This window comes from Thunnus maccoyii, chromosome 11 (assembly GCF_910596095.1).
Source record: "Thunnus maccoyii chromosome 11, fThuMac1.1, whole genome shotgun sequence".
Lineage (NCBI taxonomy): Eukaryota > Metazoa > Chordata > Actinopteri > Scombriformes > Scombridae > Thunnus > Thunnus maccoyii.
In genome coordinates, this window is record NC_056543.1 from 1,790,955 (window position 1) to 1,814,738 (window position 23,784).

General features: G+C 40.1%; 1 protein-coding gene across 1 annotated transcript in view; it reads right to left on the minus strand.

The window, feature by feature from the left end:
* The window catches only part of LOC121907520 (titin-like), a 254,288-nt gene that overhangs the window by 196,909 nt on the left and 33,595 nt on the right, over positions 1-23,784 (minus strand). Inside the window, exons 29-39 of the mRNA XM_042427130.1 lie at positions 23,088-23,351; positions 22,713-22,973; positions 21,458-21,718; positions 20,145-20,405; positions 17,659-17,803; positions 15,949-16,117; positions 14,732-14,963; positions 12,260-12,544; positions 12,047-12,172; positions 10,950-11,138; positions 7,753-7,803 (exon numbers count right to left, since the gene is read on the minus strand). Coding sequence (XP_042283064.1) covers positions 7,753-7,803; positions 10,950-11,138; positions 12,047-12,172; positions 12,260-12,544; positions 14,732-14,963; positions 15,949-16,117; positions 17,659-17,803; positions 20,145-20,405; positions 21,458-21,718; positions 22,713-22,973; positions 23,088-23,351 — 2,244 coding nt within the window. The remainder of the gene's footprint in view (positions 1-7,752; positions 7,804-10,949; positions 11,139-12,046; positions 12,173-12,259; positions 12,545-14,731; positions 14,964-15,948; positions 16,118-17,658; positions 17,804-20,144; positions 20,406-21,457; positions 21,719-22,712; positions 22,974-23,087; positions 23,352-23,784) is intronic.

Sequence of the window (23,784 nt, forward strand, 5' to 3'; positions counted from 1 at the left end):
AGTTGGGTTTTGTTACAGAACCATTTTACCTCAGGTGAAGGAAGGCCAAACACCTCGGCGTAAAACATTAGAGATTCATTTTCAAACACTCTTTTCTTGATAAGAGGTTTGAGGAAGGCGGGAGGGATTCCCTGTACTTTCTCCTGAAGGGTTGCCAGGCCTAGAGACCCTCTGCTGGTGAGGAATCGACTCTCGTCCACGTTAATTCCAGGAGGGGTTGTTTCAATGCCCTCATCAGCAGGAGATGTCAGGAACTGAACTGGTGAGAAGAACCTCTCACTGGAGTCTCCTGTTGAGGCTCTCTTATGTTCTACGGGGGAGAAGGGATATTCCTGAGGGGTCATAAACCCACCAGGTGTATCAGAACTGGGAGTATGGAAGGACATGGGAGACTTGGGAGTGTGGAAAGACTCTGCAATTGGCTGTGAGACCTCAGTAGATGAGCCTGGGGTGTAGAACCTTTCAGCGACCTCGGCTATCTCTTCACTCACAGTGCTACCAATCTCTATTGACATCTCAGACTCAGGGGACAGTGGCCTTCCCCAGTCTGCTGGAGGGTTGTAGTAGTCGTACACAGCACCAAAAGTGACCTCCTCTTCCTCCATGGAACCAGCAGCTGCTCCCTCTGCTTCAGCTGCAGAGGCCCTGTCCAAACCATCTCTTTTCTGTATAGATACATGGCTCTGAGATCCTTGGTAAGCAGCATGTTCAGGCAGGCCAAGTGGTTTAAACCTGTCTACTTTTGGCTTGACAATAAGTGGTGTTGGCTCCGGTTTCACCTGGACATCAAACTGCTCATCTTCACCCTTGATTTGTGTATGAGGCTCAACCACATCACCAGCAGCAATTTGCTCTGCAACTTCAGTCATGTCGGCCTGGGAGTCTGGCATACTAAGGAAGACACCACTGTCCATGGAGGGCTCTGGGATGGAAATAAGCTCCTCACTGGCAAGTTCAACCTCCTCACTTATGTGCTCCACCTCAGGCACAAGAACATATCCCTCACTACTTCCTTTAACCTCTTGTTTCATATGTTTTCCCACTTCTGTTAACTCCTCTACAACACTAGCCCTCTCATCATAACATGGGACTTCCATACTGACATGTTCAGCCTCACTGTGAATAGAGGAAGATGTTGCAGCTGAACATTGGCTCTCAGGTTTGACATATTCAGAAATTCGTTTAGGCTTAACTGCTTCTCCAGTGGGAGCTGATGTTCTGACGGAGCGTTTTTCTGCAGGGACTTTCTCAGACTGGAAAGGAATGAAGCTGCTAGTTCTGTCAAACATACGCACAGTCTCCTCCCTCATCATCTCCACTTCACCTGCCTCCATTTGATCAGGAAAACCAGCAGGTTTCTGTGGCTTAGGCCGGGTCAGCTCGGGAGAATACTGTACTTCCTCTACAAATTGTTTAACTGCACCATCGTGTTCTACTAAAACAGGTCCCTCCTCAACATTACCAGATGAGACACCAATCTCACTGTCTTCTGTCACTGTCAACTGGGTTGTTGTTGTAGCAGTGGCCAGGCTATCAACCAATTCTGCATGTATAGTTTCCAGTTTAGGTGCAATTACTTGTTCCTGCTTTTCATGGGGAATGGCTACTTCAGGTATAAACTCCTCAGGGAAAAATGTTCCCCTTCTCTGCTTTTCAGAAGAGGGAGGTGTCACCAGTGCAACGGGTGAGTCTGACTCAAAAGCTTGTTTAATCGCAGAAACTTTTATCACAGCAGCAGAAGCCTGCAGACCACAGCCAGATATAGTTGGAGGCTCTCTAGAGACACCAGGTCTAGATCTTGGGGCTTTGATAGCCACTTCTGATGGAGCTTGTGAACTCATGGGTTTATCTCTCTTCTCCAAGACAACCCCAGCCTCTGATAATTGCCCAGGCTCTGCAACTTGAAATCTCACATCAGAAATGCTTGTAACATCTCCCAGCTTATTTCTAGCAACACATTTGTACACTCCAGCATCAGTGTATGTGAAAAAGTTGATATACAACCTGTAGACTTTATCATCTACCTCAACTATGTATTTTCCGGCTGTGATTTCGAGGCAAACATCATCATGATACCATGTGACTTCTGGCAAAGGTTCACCTGTGATTACACACTCCAACACAGCAGTGTTGCCTTCAAGACAGGTGATATTTTGTAATTCACTGACTACTTGAGGAGCTTCGCCAACCACATCAAAGGAGAAAGTAAATTTGTGTTTGACAGTTTGAGAGGCTCCATCATCGCTTGACACATCTGAAGCTTTCTCTGTCATGGTCTGAGATTTGTGCTCAGTGCTTTCCTCTCTCATCTCAGGGACAGGTGTAGCAGCAGTTATTCTGATTTCTACTGGTGAAGATGTAAAAGATTCATCTGAGCAGCGGCGTTGGTGGATCACCGCCTGAGGCACCTGTAGTGTTTCCTTTCCTGTCTCCATGTAGGACTGAAGTTCCTCCTCTAACAGGCTCTCCTGGTTTTCTTGCTCCTCTGTAACTACCACCTCTTGTGTGACCCCCAAGGATCTCAACACCTTTTTGTCTGAGATCTCAAGAGTGGCGCTGCAGATGGATTTGCCATGTTTATTGGTTATGACACAGTCATATGTCCCCTCGTGGTCTGTGGTTGGATAGAAGACAGTGAGATTTGATTTGTTGGATTTGCTCATGATATCGTAGTCTGGGTTGTGGGCTAATGGGTGTCCATCTTTGAGCCAGGTGACTGTGGGCAGAGGGTCCCCCTGGAACTGACAGTTAAACTCTGACATCTCACCAATTTTTACTTTAATTGAGGATATTTCTTTCACAAATACTGGACGAGAGCCTCTAGCACTCCCCTCCCCTTCTTCAACTCTCTTCGACTCTTGAGCTTGGTAAACACTCTCTTCCAAACTTGATTCCTCTTGGACTCTCTTCTCCTTCTCCTTTATAGCTCCGAGCTCAAGGTTTTCTACACCAATTTCACCACCCAAACTTTTCAACTCTCCACTTCTTTCCTCTCTCCTCATACCTGCTAAATCCTTTTGTTGTCCTCGTTCAGTGCTCTCTCTGGAAGTTCCTCTCTCCTCTCTCATCCCTCTCTCTTCTCTTACCTCCGCTTGGAAGCGTTGACTGCTGGATTTATCAATAGTCATAGCATACTCCTCCCTGCTGTGTCTCCCCTCTGTCTCTCTTTCTGGGAAAGCTCCACCGGCAAGTAAGCTCTCATCTTGTTGGGATTCTTGGGCATAAGCAGCCAGATGAGCAGGTGAAGGTATTCTAGCAGCAATAGGCATATAGGTTTGTTCCATATGCGGAGGTGGAAGGTCACTGGGGTAGGTTTTATGAGAAATGCCTGCATGATGGGGTTCGGTACTATCGATTGGTGGAACATGGGTCTCAAGTTGCAACCCGGAGCCAGGTTGTTTGGACTGATTGTCCAGGGCCCACTCAGACTCCAGTTCAGCTACTTCCTCTTGTTCTACTACATCTTGTTGCCATTTTAGAATGCGCTGAGCCAGTGCTTCTTCCTCACTTACAAAGTACTCACTGTCCCTCTGCAACCTGGTCTCACGGCCCTCCGTCAGCAGTTCGTCTGCAGGTGGCCACTGCGTGCCATCATCCTGCTGATCCTGGAAACCAGCTGGAACTGACTCGCTCAAAAGGAACCTGTCTTTGGCTGTTTTTCCTAGAGGGGCCTTCTTGCTGTGAACCACTTCAGGTACTGATTCGGAAGCAGAAGCCTCTGTGCCATTTCTTCCAACCTCAGTGGTCCTCTCTGCCTGAAATGAAGGGTAACCCTCAGCCCAGTCGGACTCTAGCTCCACAGCTTGCTCTTGTTCCATCAAAACATCTTGTTGCCATTTCATAATCCGCTGAGTCAGAGCCTCCTCTTCACTGACAAACTGCTCGCTCTCATTTTTCAGCTCAGAAATGTTTTCCCTCGATAGCTGGAGCTCACGTTCTTCTCTTGTCTTCTCACACAACAATTTTTCTGCTCTTGCTTTTGTTCTAGGCGATGCGTCAGTTTCCAACTCTCCTGCCCTGCCTTTCATTCTGGCTTTAAGCAGGGGTGAACAGGTTTCGTCCTTTTCTACTTTACCTTTTGATTTAGGTGACTTTGGTTTTGACATGGTCTCAGTTTCCACAGTTGCCCTTTTCTCCACAACCTCCTGCTGAGTGTAAGTGGGTCCCTCAGGCTCAATGTACTGTGTCTCTGCTGGCATGGACAGATCAGTTTCAGAGTGGAATGTCTCCTCCTCTGACATCCGCATGCCTTGCTGCCATTTCCTGATTCGCAGTGCTAAGAGTTTTTCCTCACACTCCATCCGTTCAGCTTCCAGGCTCTTCTCATATTGAGCTCTCAAAAACTCCCCTGAACACCCCTCTTCATATGGCTCAATTGTTTCTGTTGCTATGTCATCTGGTGTTACAGCTTCACTAAGGAACCTCTCTTTGACAGATTTGACTGGCCTTGACCTAGGCGATTCTCTCAGTCTGGCCTCTGCTCTTGCTTTTGTTCTAGGTGATGACTCAGCTTCCACTTCTGCTGCTCTAGTTTTTACTGTGGGTGATTTGAGTGTTGACACAGTAGCAGCTTCAGGATCTACCGACCTTGCCTTCATTCTAGGTGATGTATGGAAAGAAGAGGGCATGACCTCAGTTTTTACAGATGCTCTTTTCTCCACCACCTCCTGCTGGGTGTAAATGTGCCCCTGGGGTTCCATGTACTGTGTCTCTGCCTCAATGGGCAGATCAGTTTCAGGGTGAAATGTTTCCTCTTCAGACATCCTACTCCCTTGCTGCCATTTCCTGATCCGCAGGGCCAGAAGTTTTTCCTCACACTCCATCCGCTCAGCTTCCAGACTCTTCTCATACTGAGCCCTCAAAGATTCCTCTACATGTTCCTCTTCATATGGCTCAACTCTTTCTATTGTTGATATATGTTCTGGGGCTTCACTGAAGAACTTCTCCCTGATAGATGTGACTGGCCTTGACGTAGGCGACTCTGTGAGTGATGCCTCCTTTTGATCAGGCACAATTCTAACAGATTCCCCACTGTCAGTGTATGCTGTAGTTTCTGGATATGCTAATGTTTCAGAGTATGAGACTTGAGGGTGATATAGCTCAGCCTGCACCTTTGTAGCCTCCACCTTGTGGTCAGCAACCTCACTGTGATGCTCACTTACCATTTGTTTGAATCTAACATCTGCCTGAGATTCAACAAAGTTCTCTGATTTTTCATCCTCCAGTGTCTCTGAATATTTTTCATCTGATTTACTTTCTGTCTGTGGCACCATTGTATCAACCAGCTCACCTCTCATGATCTGAATGGCCCTGGTTCTGGACTGAGGCTCAAATGAATGCCTCACACGAGGCTGAGAGGGCTCTCCGCTCGAGGTTTTACCTTGAAGCTCCCTATGACTCTCCCCTAAATCGAAGGGTCGATTGAAATGCTGGACATCAGTCAGAGAAGCAGGCTTGACCCTGAGCCTCTCCACATACTCCTTATAGCTTGACTCGCTGGCCACTGACTCTAACTCAAACTCAGAGGAGGACATGGTAGAGATAGAGAGCCTCTTCTTCTGTTTGACAGCTTTTTGAAGTGTGCTAAGTTTTGTTCTTACCTCATTGTGAAGGCTCTCAGTGTCACTGAATCTTTCACTGTATCTATCACTGCACCTGTCACTAAACTTGTCACTGAACCTGCCACCAGTACGCCGGTCACAGTAGATGTCACTGAATCTGTCGTTAAAGCGCTCAGACCTGTCAAACATGGGGGGAGGGGACGGGGCACGCTCAGAGGCAGTCTCCAAACGTTTAGATTCTTTATCTGACTCTTTTTCTTTTGAATGAGAATTGGACCAAAAGTACACAGTACGTACCAGAGCGTTCTTAGAACGAGATCGTCCCTGATGAACTTTGGACATCTTGTCAAATGGAGACCCTACACACCTGAGGTCAACCCTAAACTTCCTCTCCTTCCTTTGCTCTGCCATGGTGTCTATGCTTGCATGGGCTTTGGCAGAGCGTCTAATAAAGCCCAGGTAGTTAGCGGACTGCTCTTCCCTCAGTGACACCAAAAGTGATGCTGTGGACTCTGCAGAACCTTCTGTGTTTATTGCCATTACTTTGTAACTGCCCGAGTCCTTCTCTTTGATACTATCGATAACCAGACTGGTTGTGTGCATGTGCATTCTGCTATCAGTACAAATCCTACGTCTACGCTCTTTAGGAATGGATCTATTGTTATGAAACCAAAGGATAGTTGGTGGAGGACAAGCAACCAGTTTACACTTTAACTCCACTGATTCCCCCTCCAAGACTGACTGGAACTTGAGTTTCTTGGTGAAAGACGGTTTGATGTTCTCCGTCCACGAGCTGATGGAGGAATTTCTGCTGGAGCACCGATTGGCTGACACCAGGCCATGATCCAGGAAATCCTCAGTGTCGGAGAAGGCTCCTCTCAGCTGTCGAGTACCGGTGAGCTCTGTGCTACTGTGTGGTGGTGCTTCTTTGCTTTCGTGATAAAACAGCTCTGCAAAAATAAAATGACAAATGTCAGAACAACACAGCCTCCAGGGGTAAAAAGAGAGAAAAGGATTTGAATGAATCATTAATGGAAATATTAAATGCATGCTGCGAGTCACAATGCCATAAGAAATAATTTCACTCACCATATTTGTTCGAATAAACGCAAGACTTGATTCTTTTTATTAGAAACCTGCAGGAAGTTTTGATCCTTCGTCTGTGGAAATTTCTTCAAAACATAAATTATTTTATTATTATTAAAAAAGCATAATATTTCCAAGATGGGCTGCTTACATTCGCTTGTTTTACTTTTGGATATTTGCTTTGGCTTTTACTTGAATATTCCTTACCTGACTTGCAGACAGGAGAATAAACGCCCTTTCTAATCCTTAAACTTCAGAGGAAAACATAATGCAAAAGTATCAATGAGAAGCACAGCTCTCCAAAATGTATCTTATATTCAAAAACTTAAACAAATGAAGCTGTAAAATTGGGTGAGAAGGCGTTTATTCGAACTAATATAGTTTACTGGTGTTATTTAGAAAGCAAACCACAGGAATCACATCCCACTATCTGCAAGCCAGGCTAAGAAATATTTTGCAGGAAGAAGATATCAGTTCCAGATGCAGTAAACCTTCATATCTTTTAAAGGGCACTTCAAATCTGGAAGCTTTAAAAGATACATATCTTGCACCTTTTCTGGGAAAAGATCAGAGGAACCTTCATGCCAAAATGAAACGAACTTTTGGATGCAAACCGCAAGTGTCAAAAAGTGGTGCAAGCAAGTTCTATCAGTGCTCGCCTGGGGGAAACCATTGAATATCATCAAAATAAGAGAAGGTAGAATAATACAGACAACTGGAATTTTCTACCAAGACACATAAAGATGGCATGCAACTGTGGAAATTCAAAGATCATTTAAAGGGACAGTTCAACATAATGACATGGTTACAAACTCTAAAAGCAGTCTGTAGGTGCGGGCCAACAGTAATCCAAATAATATTTCATAATGCATGCACACACACATCTGTTTTTTCTCCATTTTCTCAGCAGTTTCTCCACTAAAATCAATATTTAATGGGCCAAAGCTTGGATCAAAGTTTCCCACTAACAGACTACTTTCAACAGTCAAGTAAAACAGAGATGTGGTTAAACTGTCCCTTTTCCATTTTGCCTGCTTATCATGTGTGGCAATAATCTGCTGTTCTGATCTGATATCTGATGGTCAGAAATCTGACGTGACCTTACCTTTGACTTCTTGCTCAATCTTGGCTTCGATCTGCTCTCTCACATGAGTCACTGTGGAGGAAAGAGATGACGTTAATTTAGATTTAATCTGCAGACATCGAGGCCATTGATCCCATGCAGGATAGATCCAGTGAGGCTCTTCAGACCTTCCCTTCACTTTGTCAGAAAGAGGGGATTTCAACCTCTGAATCTGGATTTCCACCTCTCTTAATTCTTCTTTGCTGGCATCAAATGTATTTACCTTCTGTATTTGGATCCATGAATTGAGGCAACTCTGTCTATCCTATCATCTCTCAGAACGTTTTATTTAACAAAACTAAAAAACATGAACCGATTAAAGTACAGCCATCAAATAGGACTGCTAAAGTAGAGTAAAGGCTATGAGCACCATCTATGTAAATTAACCAAAAAAATAGTATCAAAAAGTCATTCTTGATCTTAGAAATATTAGTTTGACAAAAAAAGTCTCACTTACTGTTGTTTTTTCTAAGCTTGGAACTGAATTGCATGGTCCTCATCTGTGGATGCAATTGACTCAGTTGTCATCATTTAACCTAAGTACAGGATTGGTCATATAATAAGAGATAATCCATATATGGTTACTTGAACCAACAGCTGAGCCAACTCCATCCACTGAGGAATACCATGAGGGGCATTTGAAATCTAAAAAACAATGAGTGGAGCTTGAGACAATATTCCTTTGTCAAATGTTTAAATGTGTAGTGGTGCTCACCTCTACTGTATAAAACACCTGCTTGCCATGTATTTTAATAGAGAGACTAAAACACTTCCAACATGTTGTTTTGTTAGTGGTTTTAAATTGCCTTAATCTGGCACCCACATATTACACTTTCATACAACAGGTTCTTATTTTCAGGATTTGTTGACATAAAGGACTTGATAGCTTGATAATAGCTTCAATTTACGAAAATGATCCAAATGCGAAAGGCAAATAGATTTGTGTCCCATCTGTGTCCCAAAGAAGTTTATGACTCATACTGGGTTTTAATCCTTACTTTTTTAAAAACTACATTTCGAGGTGAGAAATCAAACACACGACATCTGCAAGAGCGAGGTGAAAAACAGTGACCACAAAAAACCAAACACGTAAAACAGGCATTACAAATGAAACAGACAGAGAAGGGTTTGAGTTTCCTGGAGGATGGAGGTAAACAGAGGTTACACATGTGAGGCTCATGCACTGTCCAGAGTTTTCCTGTGTGGGAGAAGAGAGGAGGGTGAGGACGGATGGGATGAAGGAGAGTGGAGAGGTGAGTTTGTTCCTGCAGGGAGGAGTAATAATCCCAGGAGTGAAGCACTTCATTGTTTTGGAATGGTGAGGTTAGTAAAAATCTGAAGGAGGGCTGAGGGATGTCCCAATCAAGTTTAATCTGCACACCAAGAGTAGCAGTGATTATTTGTTGCAGTACGAAGTATTATATAACTTTGACAAGTGACCCTGAAATATTAGTGTTGATTAAAGATCAACTGATAGATCAGTGGGGCAGGTTTGCTGGACAATGTGGCCTTGATGCAGATATATACCAATGATATCTAAATTATAAGGAAATACCAGGAAGAAATGGGTCGATTAAGCACACTAAGCTAGTAAAAGTGATCCATATTTTTCTGTAGCTGCCTGACTGGAACATTCTGCATTTAGATCTAAAACTGCAAAATTTGGTTTGTCTGTGAATTCAACTCAGTGAAACTGGATGCGTCTTCTAGCTGCTAATTTGTTTTTCAGGTATTTTATTACCTCTTTTGAGTTGTTTAAAGATGTCATTTACAGTAAATTGTTTTTGGGATGGAACATTTTAGAAATGTTATGCATGATTTTATAATCACATTGTTACAATTCTGATCTTGTGGCATATTTTGTGTTATTTGTCTCATATTATTTGTCTGTAACTCAGTATTATTGCTGTCTATGTTTGCCAGAACACTCTTTGATTGTAAGTAAAATTTCAAGCACACTTTACAGTGATAATACTTTAAGATTTCCGTAATAGGATTGAATGGCCACTTCTGAAAAAATGCAAACCATAAAGAGTATCAAAACCATGGTTTGATTTAATAAAGATGTTAAGGATTGTAGCTTTAATCAGCTCTGATATTGAATTTTTACATTGGTTCAGGACATCCCTTAAAGTGTGGAGACGATAAGAAGGTATTTGAGGAGGGTGAATTAATCTTGCAGGGTTTAGAAAGTGGTTTCTGAGGGAATCTGGCAGCATCCGACAGATCCAGAGGTTACCTTCTTCTTCTTTGGTTATGGTGAGGGTGGCCGAGCATGCGGCCTCTCCAGCATGATTGGCTGCTCTGCAGGTGTACTGCCCCGCATGCTCAGAGAAAGCATCGACTATGATGAGCGTGGCAGTGTTTGTCACCTCATCGAAATGAAACACCACATTCTTGGTGGGCTGAACCGGCTGCTGGTTATGGAACCAGTTTATCTCTGGCTTTGGCATGCCAGACACACATGCATGAAAGCGAGCCACCTCCCCGTGTGGCACTGAGCAGCTTGTGATTGGATGGATGAAAACTGGCTTTTGGCCAATGGAAGTTTTCTTTAGACTGGTGAGGCTGGTGGAGACATGCCACTGAGACTCGAGAGGACTGTCCACTGGTTTTTGCTCTGAAAGGAAGCATGTTTATGACTTTATGGCTCTATTTGATTTACATTCATTCCAGTCAGCACATTTTAGGTGATTTTGATTTGAATATCGATTAAAATCAATCTTAATTTATTATTCTATTCAAACCGGTGGCCTGTACTGGTCATTTTAGAAGTCTTTGACCTATTTTGTTCTTTAAATATGAGGACTTGTTGGCTAATGATACGGTCATCAAGTGCTGTCGAAACAGTTATTTATATGTGTTTCAACTAAATTTAGCTTCTATGTGTCCTTTCACCTTCAAATCACTGGACTTGTGCTCACTGGAATGTTTTTTCTGTGAGTTTAGTAAAGAGGTTTGGGGGTTTGTTATCTAAAAATAAGTTATTTTTGTTTTTGTTATCTCTTCCAACAAGACAATTAAGTCATGATCTTTAGAAAACAAAATAATTGCCAATAATCAAAATCATTGGTAACCATGACTGCTGCTGACTTCTGTTATTTTCCTTTACTGTATCTATCTTTATAGTAAACACTCAGCTCAGGGCTAAAAAACTATTTGTTGGCGGTAAAACTCACCATCCAGTGTGAGGGTGGCAGAGCAGGACACAGATCCGGCGTTGTTTGTGGCTGTAAAGGTGTACTCGCCCTCGTCCTCCGGGTAGACCCTGGAGATCTCCAGCTGACAGCTGTCGTCAAACTGAGACATCCTGAAGAAGTCCGACTGCTTGATTTCCTTCTCCTTGTGGAACCAGGAGATCTTCACATCTGGACAGGGACAAGGGAGAAGCGATCACCAAGTTTGTCCCCCAAAGTGAGACCACATGATTTTTTTCGTGCTGACTTCAACTTAAGTGAACTGTGACACATAAAATTAAGTTGATGACCAACAGCAAACTGTCTTGACAGTGTTGACCTTGGAGAGAACAGACATCCAGAGACTTCAAAATTGTGGCTTATTAGCTGTGCTTCCAGTTTTAAAATAACTATATACTTTTCCTCCTCAACACAAGCTAATGAACCTGCTAACTGACAACCAGCTAGCTTGTTAGCTCGGGGAGCCCCCGACTAATTGAAATGAAAAACGGGGCTGTATTTTTTATACAGTACTTTTGTAGGACTGAAAAAAGACTTTCCACCTTTCTGCCTTGACATTAGACACGCTACCGGAAAGTTAATGGAAGGCAAATAAGGTACAATCGTGTTTCTGTCCACCTAGTGAATGTAAGTCCAATATTCACTCTTTTAGCTCTGTTTTTGCTCTTTACCAACTCCTGAGGGAAATATCTGGCTCTTTAGCTGCTAAATGCTCCACTATGTTCACCAGCTAGTCTGCAGCTAACTGTGTCTGTTTGCCGTTTGGTGCTGAGCAGGTAGTGTACAGTGGCTTTTTCCAGCTTTTCCACTGAAAACAGCTGCCTGATGCAGCCCAAAACGACGCTATGAGAGCGCTGAGAATGAACCAGAACAGTAAAGTTGCAGCCGGACAGATAAACAATGAGCTGAAACTCACTATAAAGCTCCGTAAAGCCGAGAGGAGCTGCAGAGTCTCTGATAATTCTCTGTAGGTTCATCACTACGAGCCACAACCAACACATTACACACTGTCATTTAGTACATTGTTATTATATAAATATTGATTATAGCAGCTTCAAATAAAAGTTTAGTTTTCTGACCATCTCCACGGACTCTGCACTGGAAGCGTGCTGGTTCTCCCTCGTGGGCTGAGGTGCTGACGATGGGAGAGATGATGACAGGAGGAGCAACAGGAGCAGCCGAGTCTGGAGAAACCACCTCCGACACTGAAAAACACACACACAAACCTGAATCTACACCTGTCCTGGCGTTGATTTGGAATATTCCCCTGTTCAAATAACCTCCTGTTTTACCTTCTACGTTGAGCGATGCGGTGCTCTTGGCGGTACCGTAGTCGTTCTTGGCCTCGCAGTTGTAGACAGCTGCGTCCTCGGGGAAGACTTCGATCAGCAGCAGCGTGTACTCGTTGCCGTCGTGGAGGAACTTGCACTTGAAGCCTGGAGACAGAGCCTGGGAGTTCTTGTACCAGAAGACCTGAGGCTGAGGAATGCCGGTCACTTGCACCGAGAAGCGAGCAGGTTTACCGGCCTCCACTGACTGGGGCTCCATGTGGCGGAGGATCTGAGGAGGCTCCGGGACTGTTAGAGACAGAAAATAAAGAGTTGTGAGCCGGGACAGAGAAGAACTGTTATCACATTCTTCTAAAAATAAAACAATCCACTGGACTTTTAATGTTAAATTTTTGTTCAATCATTGTTAATCAGTTCTAATCAGTCATGTTATGCTTGAAGCAGACTGCATGACTCAGTATCCAAGTATTGAGGAAAGATGCATCAAGGTCACACATATGAGAGAGGCCGAGCTGGATTTGAATCAGGCGCAATAATTAAGGGCAGAGTTGTAGACTGTTTACAAGTGGTCACTTTTTTATAATACACCATTATTAATTAAAAGATCAAAGAGCCCACTTGTATTCTGATTCACTGTTTTATCAAGGTAATGGGTCTAATCGCTCCATAAATGCAATACCAGGTGGTGACCAACAGATATCGCAGTTTTGTCTGAATCCAGGTCATTTTTCAACCACTTCCAGCACCGTAGTTGTGAGGATTTTATGCTTTTTCTTTGTTCTATGTGAACTGCAATGAAATCGCTTTAGGTTTTGGATTGTTGGTTAGATAAAACATGTAATTTGAAGATGACACCTCAGGCTTTAGGAAATGATGATTTCCATTTGTCTATTTTTCACCATTTTCTGACATTTTATTCTGGAAAAATACTTTGCAGATTAGTGCATAAATATGAAAAAACCTTTTCATTTACATGTAGATTATTTCACTGAAAAATCACACTGTCTTATTAATTAAAATAACTTCTTTTTGTTTGTTTGTTTTTTAGTTTTTCAGTGTTTTCATGAATCAAAATTAAATGATCACTGAGAGGAAGAGATGATTTAAAAAAATCAAAAACTTCATGGAAATTCAGTTTGTATTTGGTCTATGTGGTGAATTACTAATAATATTTATTTTTTTTATGTTGTGAGCAGTCATTCTGTCATTTTTATGTTGTATGTTATAGTACAACATAAAAATATAGTAGTATATAGTGACACCTAGTGGCTCCTTCAAACAATACAGGGAATAACTCCACTTCCTGTCAAGGCTTTAACCAGGAAGTGGGAGGACATGTAGAAAGTACATCTCTGTATATCTTATGCCTTTGGTTGCATTGTTGGTATGTAATGTCATTTTGTGTTTATTCATCATGTTTAACTCCTTTGACAAGATTGTTTCTGTAAACTATAATGAACTAAATGAACCATTTTCACATACATTCTGCTTACAACTGGTACATAATGACTTATTCTTTTCTCTATTCCCAATATTACAATATTATTAAATTAAACATGACAATCTTCCTTTTACTTTGGATCCAGATATAGAATAACTGTGCCTACTCATACATATCAAGAGGAAAAGTAGGATAAAATAAAATATAAAATATATTATTCATATACCTATAGCTATACATAGCTATATATATATACATGGATGCATATACACATGTCCAGAGCAATCTCCCATACCTCATGGCCAGTTGAATTAACAGAGTTATAAAGTCCAATCTAATTGGTTTTATGTATGTCTATCCAGTTTTCCCACATTCTTTCAAATCTGTCCATCTCCAGTCTCACAGAGAAAGTTAACTTTTCCATCCCATATATATTGTGCATAACCTCAACCCAGTTCTCGACCTTAGGTAGCTCATTCTTCAACCACTTTCCGGTAATCGCTTTTTTACTTGCAATCAGCATTGTTCTGTAAATATATTTGTCCCCAAATCTTGTTAAATCTATGCCCAGTATTCCCAAGTATAACACCTCAAATGTAAGTGGAAGATTTACCTTCAGTACTTTATTCATACACTTCTTAAGCTCCTGCCAGTAGGTATGAATGGAGGGACGACTCCAGAACACATGGAAGTGGTCCGCTTTCTCAGCTCCACACAATCTCCAGCACTTTGTATCATGATACTTGAGCACTAGACTGTGCTGGTGTTCTAAAAAAATCTTATAATATTCTTCCACCCATCCAAGATAAAGAACAGGTTGTTCTCCATTGCTGTTCGTTTATCTCTTCCCATTCACCCACTGATATGACAACATTTGCATCCCTCTCCCACCTCTCTTTTATATACACTATGTCTGTTATTATTATTCTTATTATTCTTCCATTTTACCAGCACAAAGCCAAAGTGTGGTCCTTTAGTAATTCAGGACAAACTTAACTAACTAGCGTTTGTAATAATGCTCCTGCTGGACTTACTGTTGACTCTGAGGTGCATGGTGCTCCTGTTTTTGCCGGCGATGAAGGTGTACTCTCCGGCGTCGCTCCTATAGGTCTCAGAGATGGTGAAGCGGTGGAGTTTCCTGATGGCTATGTAGTTGAACCTCTCCTCCATTGAGAACTGAATCTCCACTCCGTTCCTCAGCCAGCGGCCCTCCACGTCATCCTCGTTCACCTCGAACTCAAAGGTCGCTCTGTGTTTCTCCAGAACCTGTGACGGGAAACATCACAACCACGTGTTATAAATAAGAAATGTACATATGACTTTATATTGTTATTTAAAGGAGCACTTCATTTTGGGAAATACGCTTATTCACTTATAAGGACTCACTTTTTTTTCTTTCAATGATTTGTGGCTTTTTTGAATATTTTAATATGTTTAGATATTTCAACTCTTGAATTGTAACCTTTGACACTTATTGTTTATATTCATGATAATTTATTTTTGTATACTTTATTTACATAAAGTTCAAATTCCAGCTGGTCCAGGTCTTTTTAACACACACTTTTAAACACACACTTGTAGAATTTCAACCCTTTTCATAAACTTATTCCTCCATTCCTGGACCCAAACAAAGGGTCTATTTGCCTTTGTCTATAGTGGGAAAGAAGTGTCATTGAGGATTGTGAACCTGACTTTAAGAACGTGTGTTTGAAGATAATTTGGGTAAGTACTCCAATATAACCAGCAGAGGGCACAAATCTCTGTTTTCACAAATCAGTCTCCTCTCAGAAGTGGATGAATGGGAAAGTATATCTGTAGGCTGGAATAAGATAACAGGAAGGTAATGTGTTGATTTCAAGCACTTTTGACAAAACCATCTGTTTTGAGAATTTTGTGTGTGTGTCTGTAAAACATTAAGTCTACAGCCAGTTCTGTTGCTCATATTATGATGTGTTTGGCATAGTTAGAAAGGAAAGATACCAAACATGTTGTCTTGGCATGTGGGAAAAACACTAAAATTCAAACTGTTGTTACTCAGGCAGACTTTACACCACATAGGTTTTGTTTACATATTCTCAAGCGCCAAATTCCGACCTGTTCAAAATGGCGGCACATGATCGCTAACCTTCTAGGTGGCCGCTGGTTCGGCATTTTAGTGACAGATACCGCCCAGTTGGAAGTGGCCAACACAAGGAATCAACTTGAAAACCCGCATATTGGTAGCTCTGGTTAAAATTATCGTTCATCTCACCGTGATTTCTCGCTCAGCAGGTTCGGAGATCTTGATGTCACGACCCTCCACGGTCAGCTGGGCCTTGGAGACGCTCGCTCCAGCCACCACCGAATACTCTCCAGCATCGGATATACGAACAGTCTGGATCATCAGGCGGTGAACGTACTTCTCTGCTGTCACCATGTATCTGTAAACACAACACAGAAGAAGAATTTCAGCTCATAGTGAACCTTTTAAAAAGCTTCTGCTTATATAAGGCCCTGTTCACACCTGTACATCCGTCTCAGGTGATCCGATCACAAGTGGACAGCTTGAAGTACGTCTGTTCACACCTGGCATTAACATGCGTCTCCACATGCATCTTGAGTGACCACTTGTGATTGGATCTCACTTTCCTGCTCTATATTCAAATAAACATGGACGTCATTTCCGTTCGCAAAGACCAAATTCGTTCGTTATTAACCGGCAAGAGAACCGGGTTGCCGTGAGAGAGAGAGAGAGAGGTTGATAATGTTCTGTTTTCCTCTACACATCCAATAGATCAGCCGTTACACACAGAGTCCAGGTTCATACTGCTTGGAGTAAAGCTGATAAATCCTGAGCTCATCATGTCGAGCAACAAAACTGTCATTATCAACTTGACAGGAAAGAAGAAACTATCTGGCCATTTTTTTAGACAGACAAGCAAAAAACAAGTTAGTTTCTGGTTTTGGTTTAATTACTATTCTAACTGTCGATTTGAAGAGGGAAACCGGTTAGGGGAACGGGAAACACAGGAAAAAATGGGAGGTGGATTACGTTTTTAAATCACATGAAAAACAAATTAATTAGTGTGAATGCTGAAAGCTTTCAACTCCTCCATACTTTGAGCGACAGAAACCATTCAAATATCAAAATGTTCAGCTCTTAAGGGACAGGTGTGCCATTACTTTTCAGCTTTCTAGCATATTCCAGTGATTTTATATAATTTTTTTTAATATTAAAATTTATAATGGAAAGTCTATGGGAGGCACGTTTGAAAGCTAATATCTTAAAAACTAAAAGTGCTAAACTGTTCATATTTATAGTACAAGTGTCCCATCTGTAAATGCTTAACATATTAAAACATGGCACCAATAGCCCCACCTTGTGGTAATAAATAAAACACCACCATACAACTCATTAACTGCCAAATCTGTTAAATGTAACATGCCATGGTAATCAAATTGTATTCGTACAGATGGGGATCCTGACCGAGTCTTTAGTATTTTCAGCAATGCTTTGCGATTTATTTCATTATTCAGCATTCTAGTATTGCAGTGCATTTCTAGTTTGTTTATCCTGTTATCAAACAAGTTGAACAGCTTTGGACCCAGAGGCAGCGATGCAATTCCCTGCCTAGTCTGCCGGAAAATAGAAGACGTCAGTTGAGTAAGCGGTCCTTCAATGTGGTCCAGGACGCATTGCGTTTACACTGCTAAATGAATGTGGTCACATGCGGCCCAGACCACCTCCGAATGTGGTCTGAGTGATCGGATCTCAATCCGTCCTCAATGCGTCTTGGGTGCGTTTACAGCTGTATTTAGAGCTGTCCACTTGTGATCGGATCACCCAAGACGGATGTTACTACCAGGTGTAAAGAGGGCCATAATGTTCAAAACTGACTAACTAATGAGTAGAAGTTAGTAGTTGCTTTTATTTGAAGATGAAGTAAGCGTGTGACAAAGTGTTTGATAAATACTAACATACCTTTCGTCAGATACGTCCAGTTCCTGACCATCCTTCATCCATGTCACCTGGATGTTTGGTTCAGAGACCTCACATTCAAAAATCGCCTTCTTCTTCTCTGTAATCTTTATGTCCTTGATCTTCTTGGTGAATTCAATCAGGCGAGCTGAAAACAGTAGTAAAAAGAGCTGCAATGATCAGCACAAACAAAGCTCTAAATACGAGAAATATTACTAAGGTTCAACTTCAAAATCCAAACTCCTCGATCTAATATGTTCAGTAATTTCATCATTTACCTCTATAGATGATTATCATAGGATGGGCAGTGGTGGAGAAAGTGCTAAGATCCTGAAGTAAAAGTACCAATACAGTAATGTAAAAATACTCCATTACAAGTAAAAGTCCTGCATGAGAAACCCTACTACAGTAAAAGTACATAAGTATTATGAGCTTGATGTAGTTAAAGTATTGCAGTAAAAGTACATAAGTATTATGAGCTTGATGTAGTTAAAGTATTGCAGTAAAAGTACATAAGTATTATGAGCTTGATGTAGTTAAAGTATTGCAGTAAAAGTAGTGGTTTGGTCCCTCTGACTGATATATATTTATATATGACATCATTAGATTATTAATAGTGAAGCATCAGTGTTAGAGCAGCATGTTACTGTTGTAGCTGCTGGAGGTGGAGCTAGTTTACACTACTTTATATACAGTTAGCTAGTTTAGTCCAGTGGTTCCCAACCTAGGGGTCGGGCCCCTCCAAAGGGTCAGCAGATAAATCTGAGGGGTGGTGAGATGATTAATGGGAGAGGAAAGAAGAAAAAACAAAGTTCTGATACACAAATCTGTTTTCAGTTTTTGGACTTTTTCTCTAATCTTTGATTTTTGCTGAAATATTGGATCATTTGAACATTTATTGAAATGAAAGCATGTGAGAAGTTTAGAGGGAAAAATCACTATTTGGTGGAGCTGTTAACAACTCATAGAAATGTGAAATGTGACCCCGACTACACACTGCTTTTTGTAAGACGTCAAAAGCCAAAAAGGTTGGAAACCACTGGTTTCATCTTTAACAATGTGTTGTATTTTAAAAGCTTGTTATATTATCCATTGTGTCAAATCTTCATCTGAAAAGTAACTAAAGCTGTCAAATAAATGTAGTGGAGTAGAAAGTACAATATTTCCCTCTGAAATGTAGAAAGTAGCATCACATGGAAATACTCAAGTAAAGTACAACTACCTCAAAACTGTACTTAAGCACAGTACTTGAGTAAAAGTACTTAGTTACTTCCACTGTTGCAGGTGGGGGCCTATAACCACAGAGAAAATGCACTAACATAATGGACAGGACTCTGTCTTCAACCTTTTATCACCACTGTGGGAAACTATAATATTGAACATTCACAGACTTTGTACTATGAAAAGTTACATGAATATGAACATGTAACACATGTTTTTATAGATCAGACTCTACAGTAAACAACCGAAAACCTAGAAAACATAGTGTTTCCCTGCCTTTAAAGCCGCCTGAAATCCTTCAAAACTTTATATCAACATTCATCACGAGATCTAACAGTAAAAAATAGTTCATTAGTTTTAATATAGGCAGATCACCCCAAAAGGCAGAGTCCGCTATTTTTATTTATACACTGTAATGGGAATTATAATTGTACTATTTTGAAAATTGTACCTTTTACAACTTGTACTAAATGATTAAAAAATCTCTAAAAGTGCTGAATGACATATTATTAAATTCTAATTTCCAGTTACAAAAAACAACGTATGAAAATTAGAATTACAAATGACAACAATAGAGTCAATTTCTTAACGTTGAAACTAAAGATTATTTTCATTATTCTGTTAATTGTGATCTGGTAATTATTTGAATAGTAAATGGTGTCTATCACAATTTCCTGTAGCCTGATGTGATGTTTTTAAAAGTCTTGTTTTATTCGACCTACAGTCCAAAACAAGTTTTCACGTTGGACGTTTTTGCTTTCAAAATGAATTAAATGATTGTTTATCAAAATAGTTGCACATTAATCTACCATAGATCGATTAAACAGCTAATTATTTCAGCTTTACAATTTTTGCTGACCTTATTTGATTTATACCACACTCTTTATTATGAAAAGGTTTCAAAAAATGTATATTTGCCAATTAAAAAACTAAATGTCTACTGACAAAAAATACAAATTATAATTAATTACATATAAATGTGTTGATGTCTTGAGAGTCTTTAGAGAGAATATGGTTTTAGTTTTCACCTGTATTTGTTTTTACTTGTTTTCTTTTAAATATAAATTACTCTGAACTGTCTCTCTGGAAAAATGTATTGCCGTTGATTTCAAAAACATCCCTTAAAGCAGCGTATTTTACTTCAGCTCAGCCTTAATCGTGTAAACTTTTTTGTTGGATGTTTTTGACGTTTATCTCCCTACTTGTGTAAGAAACTGTTCACATCACAAAAACAGAAATAAAGTGAAACATTCACAGCGTTACGTTACCTTCGACAAACAGGTTAGCGGTGGTGGCGGCGGAGCCAGCCACAAACTGGTACTCTCCTCCATCTCCGAAGTGAACGTTTCGGATGGTGAGTGAGTGCGTGAGCTGCTTGCTGCGGACCTGACATCTGTCTGATGACTTGATCTCCACGCCGTTCTTCAGCCATTTGTAGGTGATGCCCTCATAATTGACGGTGACCTCGAAGGTGATGGTGTCTCTCTCCTGAGCATTTAGGTCCTTCAGCATGCTGGTGATCAGGACAGCTGGAGGAGAAAAAGAACAGCTTCAGTACAAACTAACTATATAGACTTCTAAAAACATTTAATAAACTGGCTTTTAGAGAAAAAAGGACAGAGGAGACTGATTTAACAGCAAAAACCCTGTTTCAAGCAACTATTTCAGGATCATCTACGGTACCAGAGGAACTAAACTCAGAAACTTGGGATTAAATTTATAATATAATAACTGAACAAAGTCTGCCAAGCACTAAACAAAACAAAAAAAAATTGAAAGAGAATAAAATTAAATTTAACACAAAAAATGACCTGAAAGGTAAAACTTAAAGTGAAGCTTTTGTGGTCATTTTTTTTCAGTTTGATACAAAGCTCTCAGGTGGGCAGGTGTTGCACCCCTGTTAGCTAATTGCTTTTGGAGGGAAGGGTCAATGGTAAGTTGTACTACATGTACTTCCAGACCACTGAGAAATTCGGAGCTAAAAGTGAAGAGTTCAACAGCGAAACTGAAAAATTCAGCAGCAGAACAGCAGTGAAAAAACAGACTACTAAAGAAAAATCCCATTCAGTGAAAGAAAAGTGGAGAATATTGTAATCAAATGTTTCATGGTTTCGTTCTAGTTTTACATTTGAGTTTTTTTTTTGTTTTGGTTTGATCCCACAGTTTCTTCCCACATCTGAAGAAAGACGTTTAGTTCCCAGTAGTTCCCGAGTTCAAGCTCAAAAAGTTCTTGGTCTCCTGCTAGTAACTAAATACAGTTACGTGTGATACTAATACTAATACTAAAACTTCTACTACTGCTACTACCACAACGTATAATAATAATGATAATAATAATAATTATAACATCATGTTATCTTTACAATTTAATGCACAATTACAAATAAATTATAAAATCATCATCTGAAAAAATGGTAAATATTTTTAATTTAATGTTATTAAATGATGGTGTTATTTTTTTGTTAAGCTCCTCAAGTCTTCATTCTTAAGAGACACACCGCAAACATCAGAGTTGGTCAGTCTCACTCAGAGATATGATTTAGGTGTCATTTGACTGGATTTGATTTGAATGTGATCTTACGGCTAACGGTTAGCGTTGCAGAGACTCTATCGTTCCCGCAGATAAAGGTGTACTCTGCAGAGTCGGTCCTGCTGGTGTTCATGATCTTCAGCTGGTGGAGTTTTCCCTGAACAACAATCTTGAACTTCTCGCTCATCTCGATCTCCACACCGTCCTTCAGCCAGGTGGATGGCACGTTGAAGTGAGAAACTTCACACTCGAAAGTGGCCACCTGGGTCTCTGGGAGCTCAATGCTCTTCATGGGTTTGGTGACTTTCAGAGCTGCAAGGGACAAATAGAAAAAATAACTGAACAAGAGAGAAACTAATACAACACAAATATTTGACTTTATTTCAAGTTCCCATGTAATGAAATGTCAAATTGTGCATTTTTTGTTAGGTAAATACAAATTGGAAAAAATTGTTATTTCAAATTAGAAAACATATTTGTAATTAAATAAAACAAATATAAAGTTTTTGTACCATGAACTAAGATTAAAAGAGTAAAAAACTTAAAAATCTAAATATTACAAATGACAAAATTTCATTACATTTCTGCTAAGGTTTTCATTTGATTAATGCACACAGAAAATTATAATTGCAAAAACATTCCCACATTTTGCAATCATTATTTTGAACTATTCTCAAATTAAAATTAATTAAATTACATGAAACAACATTTGAATGCTTATAAATAAAATGAATAATTTTGACTGATACCATACTATTTTCTTCTTATTTTTTATGAATACACTTTGTACAAAATGCTTTAAAAAGTGCAATATTATTAAAAATAAAAATTTTAATTTGGGAAATTTGTAAAAAATTGAAAAATCTGTTGTTAGATTTTTTTTTTTCTAAATTACAATAAAGAAATACAAATTACAAATAATAATAAATGACAACATTTAATTCTAACCAATTTTACAATACTATTGTTTGTGTTGTAAAACTAACAAAAAAGTAAAGATTTCTTAAACAGTAAAGAATAAATTTAAATTCTTCTTTCAAAATTTGCAAAAAATCTAAACATTACATATTTTAATATTAATTTAATTTATACACACTCTATAGAGAATTGTAAATGCAAAAACATTTTACAAATTCCAAATTCCAATTTTACATATTGAAAAACAAAATTTCAAATTACAAATATTCACAAATTTAATTAAAAATTAAATTAATTCATTTTCTGGTAATCCTCTTTTTATTAATTGTTTTATTGTAACTTTTATCATGATTAAAAAGGTAATAATGTGTATTAAAGTATTACGTACCCTCCACGGTGAGTGTGGCGCTGCACTGCAGGTGTCCGACCACGGCGGTGTACTCTCCTTCATTGCTGCTTTCGACGTTCTGCAGGATCAGTTTATGCGCTTTCCTCTCTGACAAAATCTTACACTTTTCGCTTGACTTCAGCTCCACACCTTTATGCATCCACTTGACAGGGATATCGTCATGTGACAGACTCATCTCAAAGGAGGCGGTGCCGTCCGCCAGTGTTGTCACGTCCTTTATCTTCTTTACAATCTTGATCGCTGCAGAGACAAGTTGCAGAGAAAAGTTGTAAAATTGAGTATTATTGGGTATAATTACACCATTCATTCAAATCATTGAGCTTTTTAATTTTACAGGAAGTGACTCATACTCACTCTCTACATTGAGCCTTGCACTGGCAGACAGTTTTCCCAATTTGAAGGAATAAACACTCTCGTCCTGTGTGTTGCAGTTCTTGACCTTCAGTGTGTGGACTGTGCCATCAGAGGTGATCTCGTACTTGTCGCTGTTCTGCAGCTCCACACCGTTCTTGATCCACTGGGATCCTTTCACTTTGAGGTGGGTGAGCTCAAGCGTGAACACCGCCTCCTGAGTCTCCGTCACAGTCTGGTTCTTCAGAGTTTTCTTGATCTTCACCGCTGCAGGAGGGAACACAGGAATCAGTATTTTATTTGTTTTTTTCAAACTCCTTTTTGGGCCTTTTGCTTTTATTTGACAGATGACAGAAGAGATAGACGGGAAAAATGGGACGAGAGAGCAAGGGGGGTGACATACAAAAAAACAACAACTACTCAGCCACAGGGATGCCCCAGGACTCAGTATTTACACAACAATCAAAATCTAAGACGATAAGATTTTAGACAATATATTAATACTTTATGTGATCGCTCCGATACAACATGACAAAGAACATACTTGTTTAGCTATACTTAGAGTCTTACCAGTAGTGGAGATAAAAATTAATCGAAAAGTTTGTCCTGAGGGTGTTGCTAGAGGAAGGGTCATAGTGTCTTTAAAATAAAATGGATTCATGGGCAGCAGAAATGCAGGTAGGTGAATAAAGATTTAATC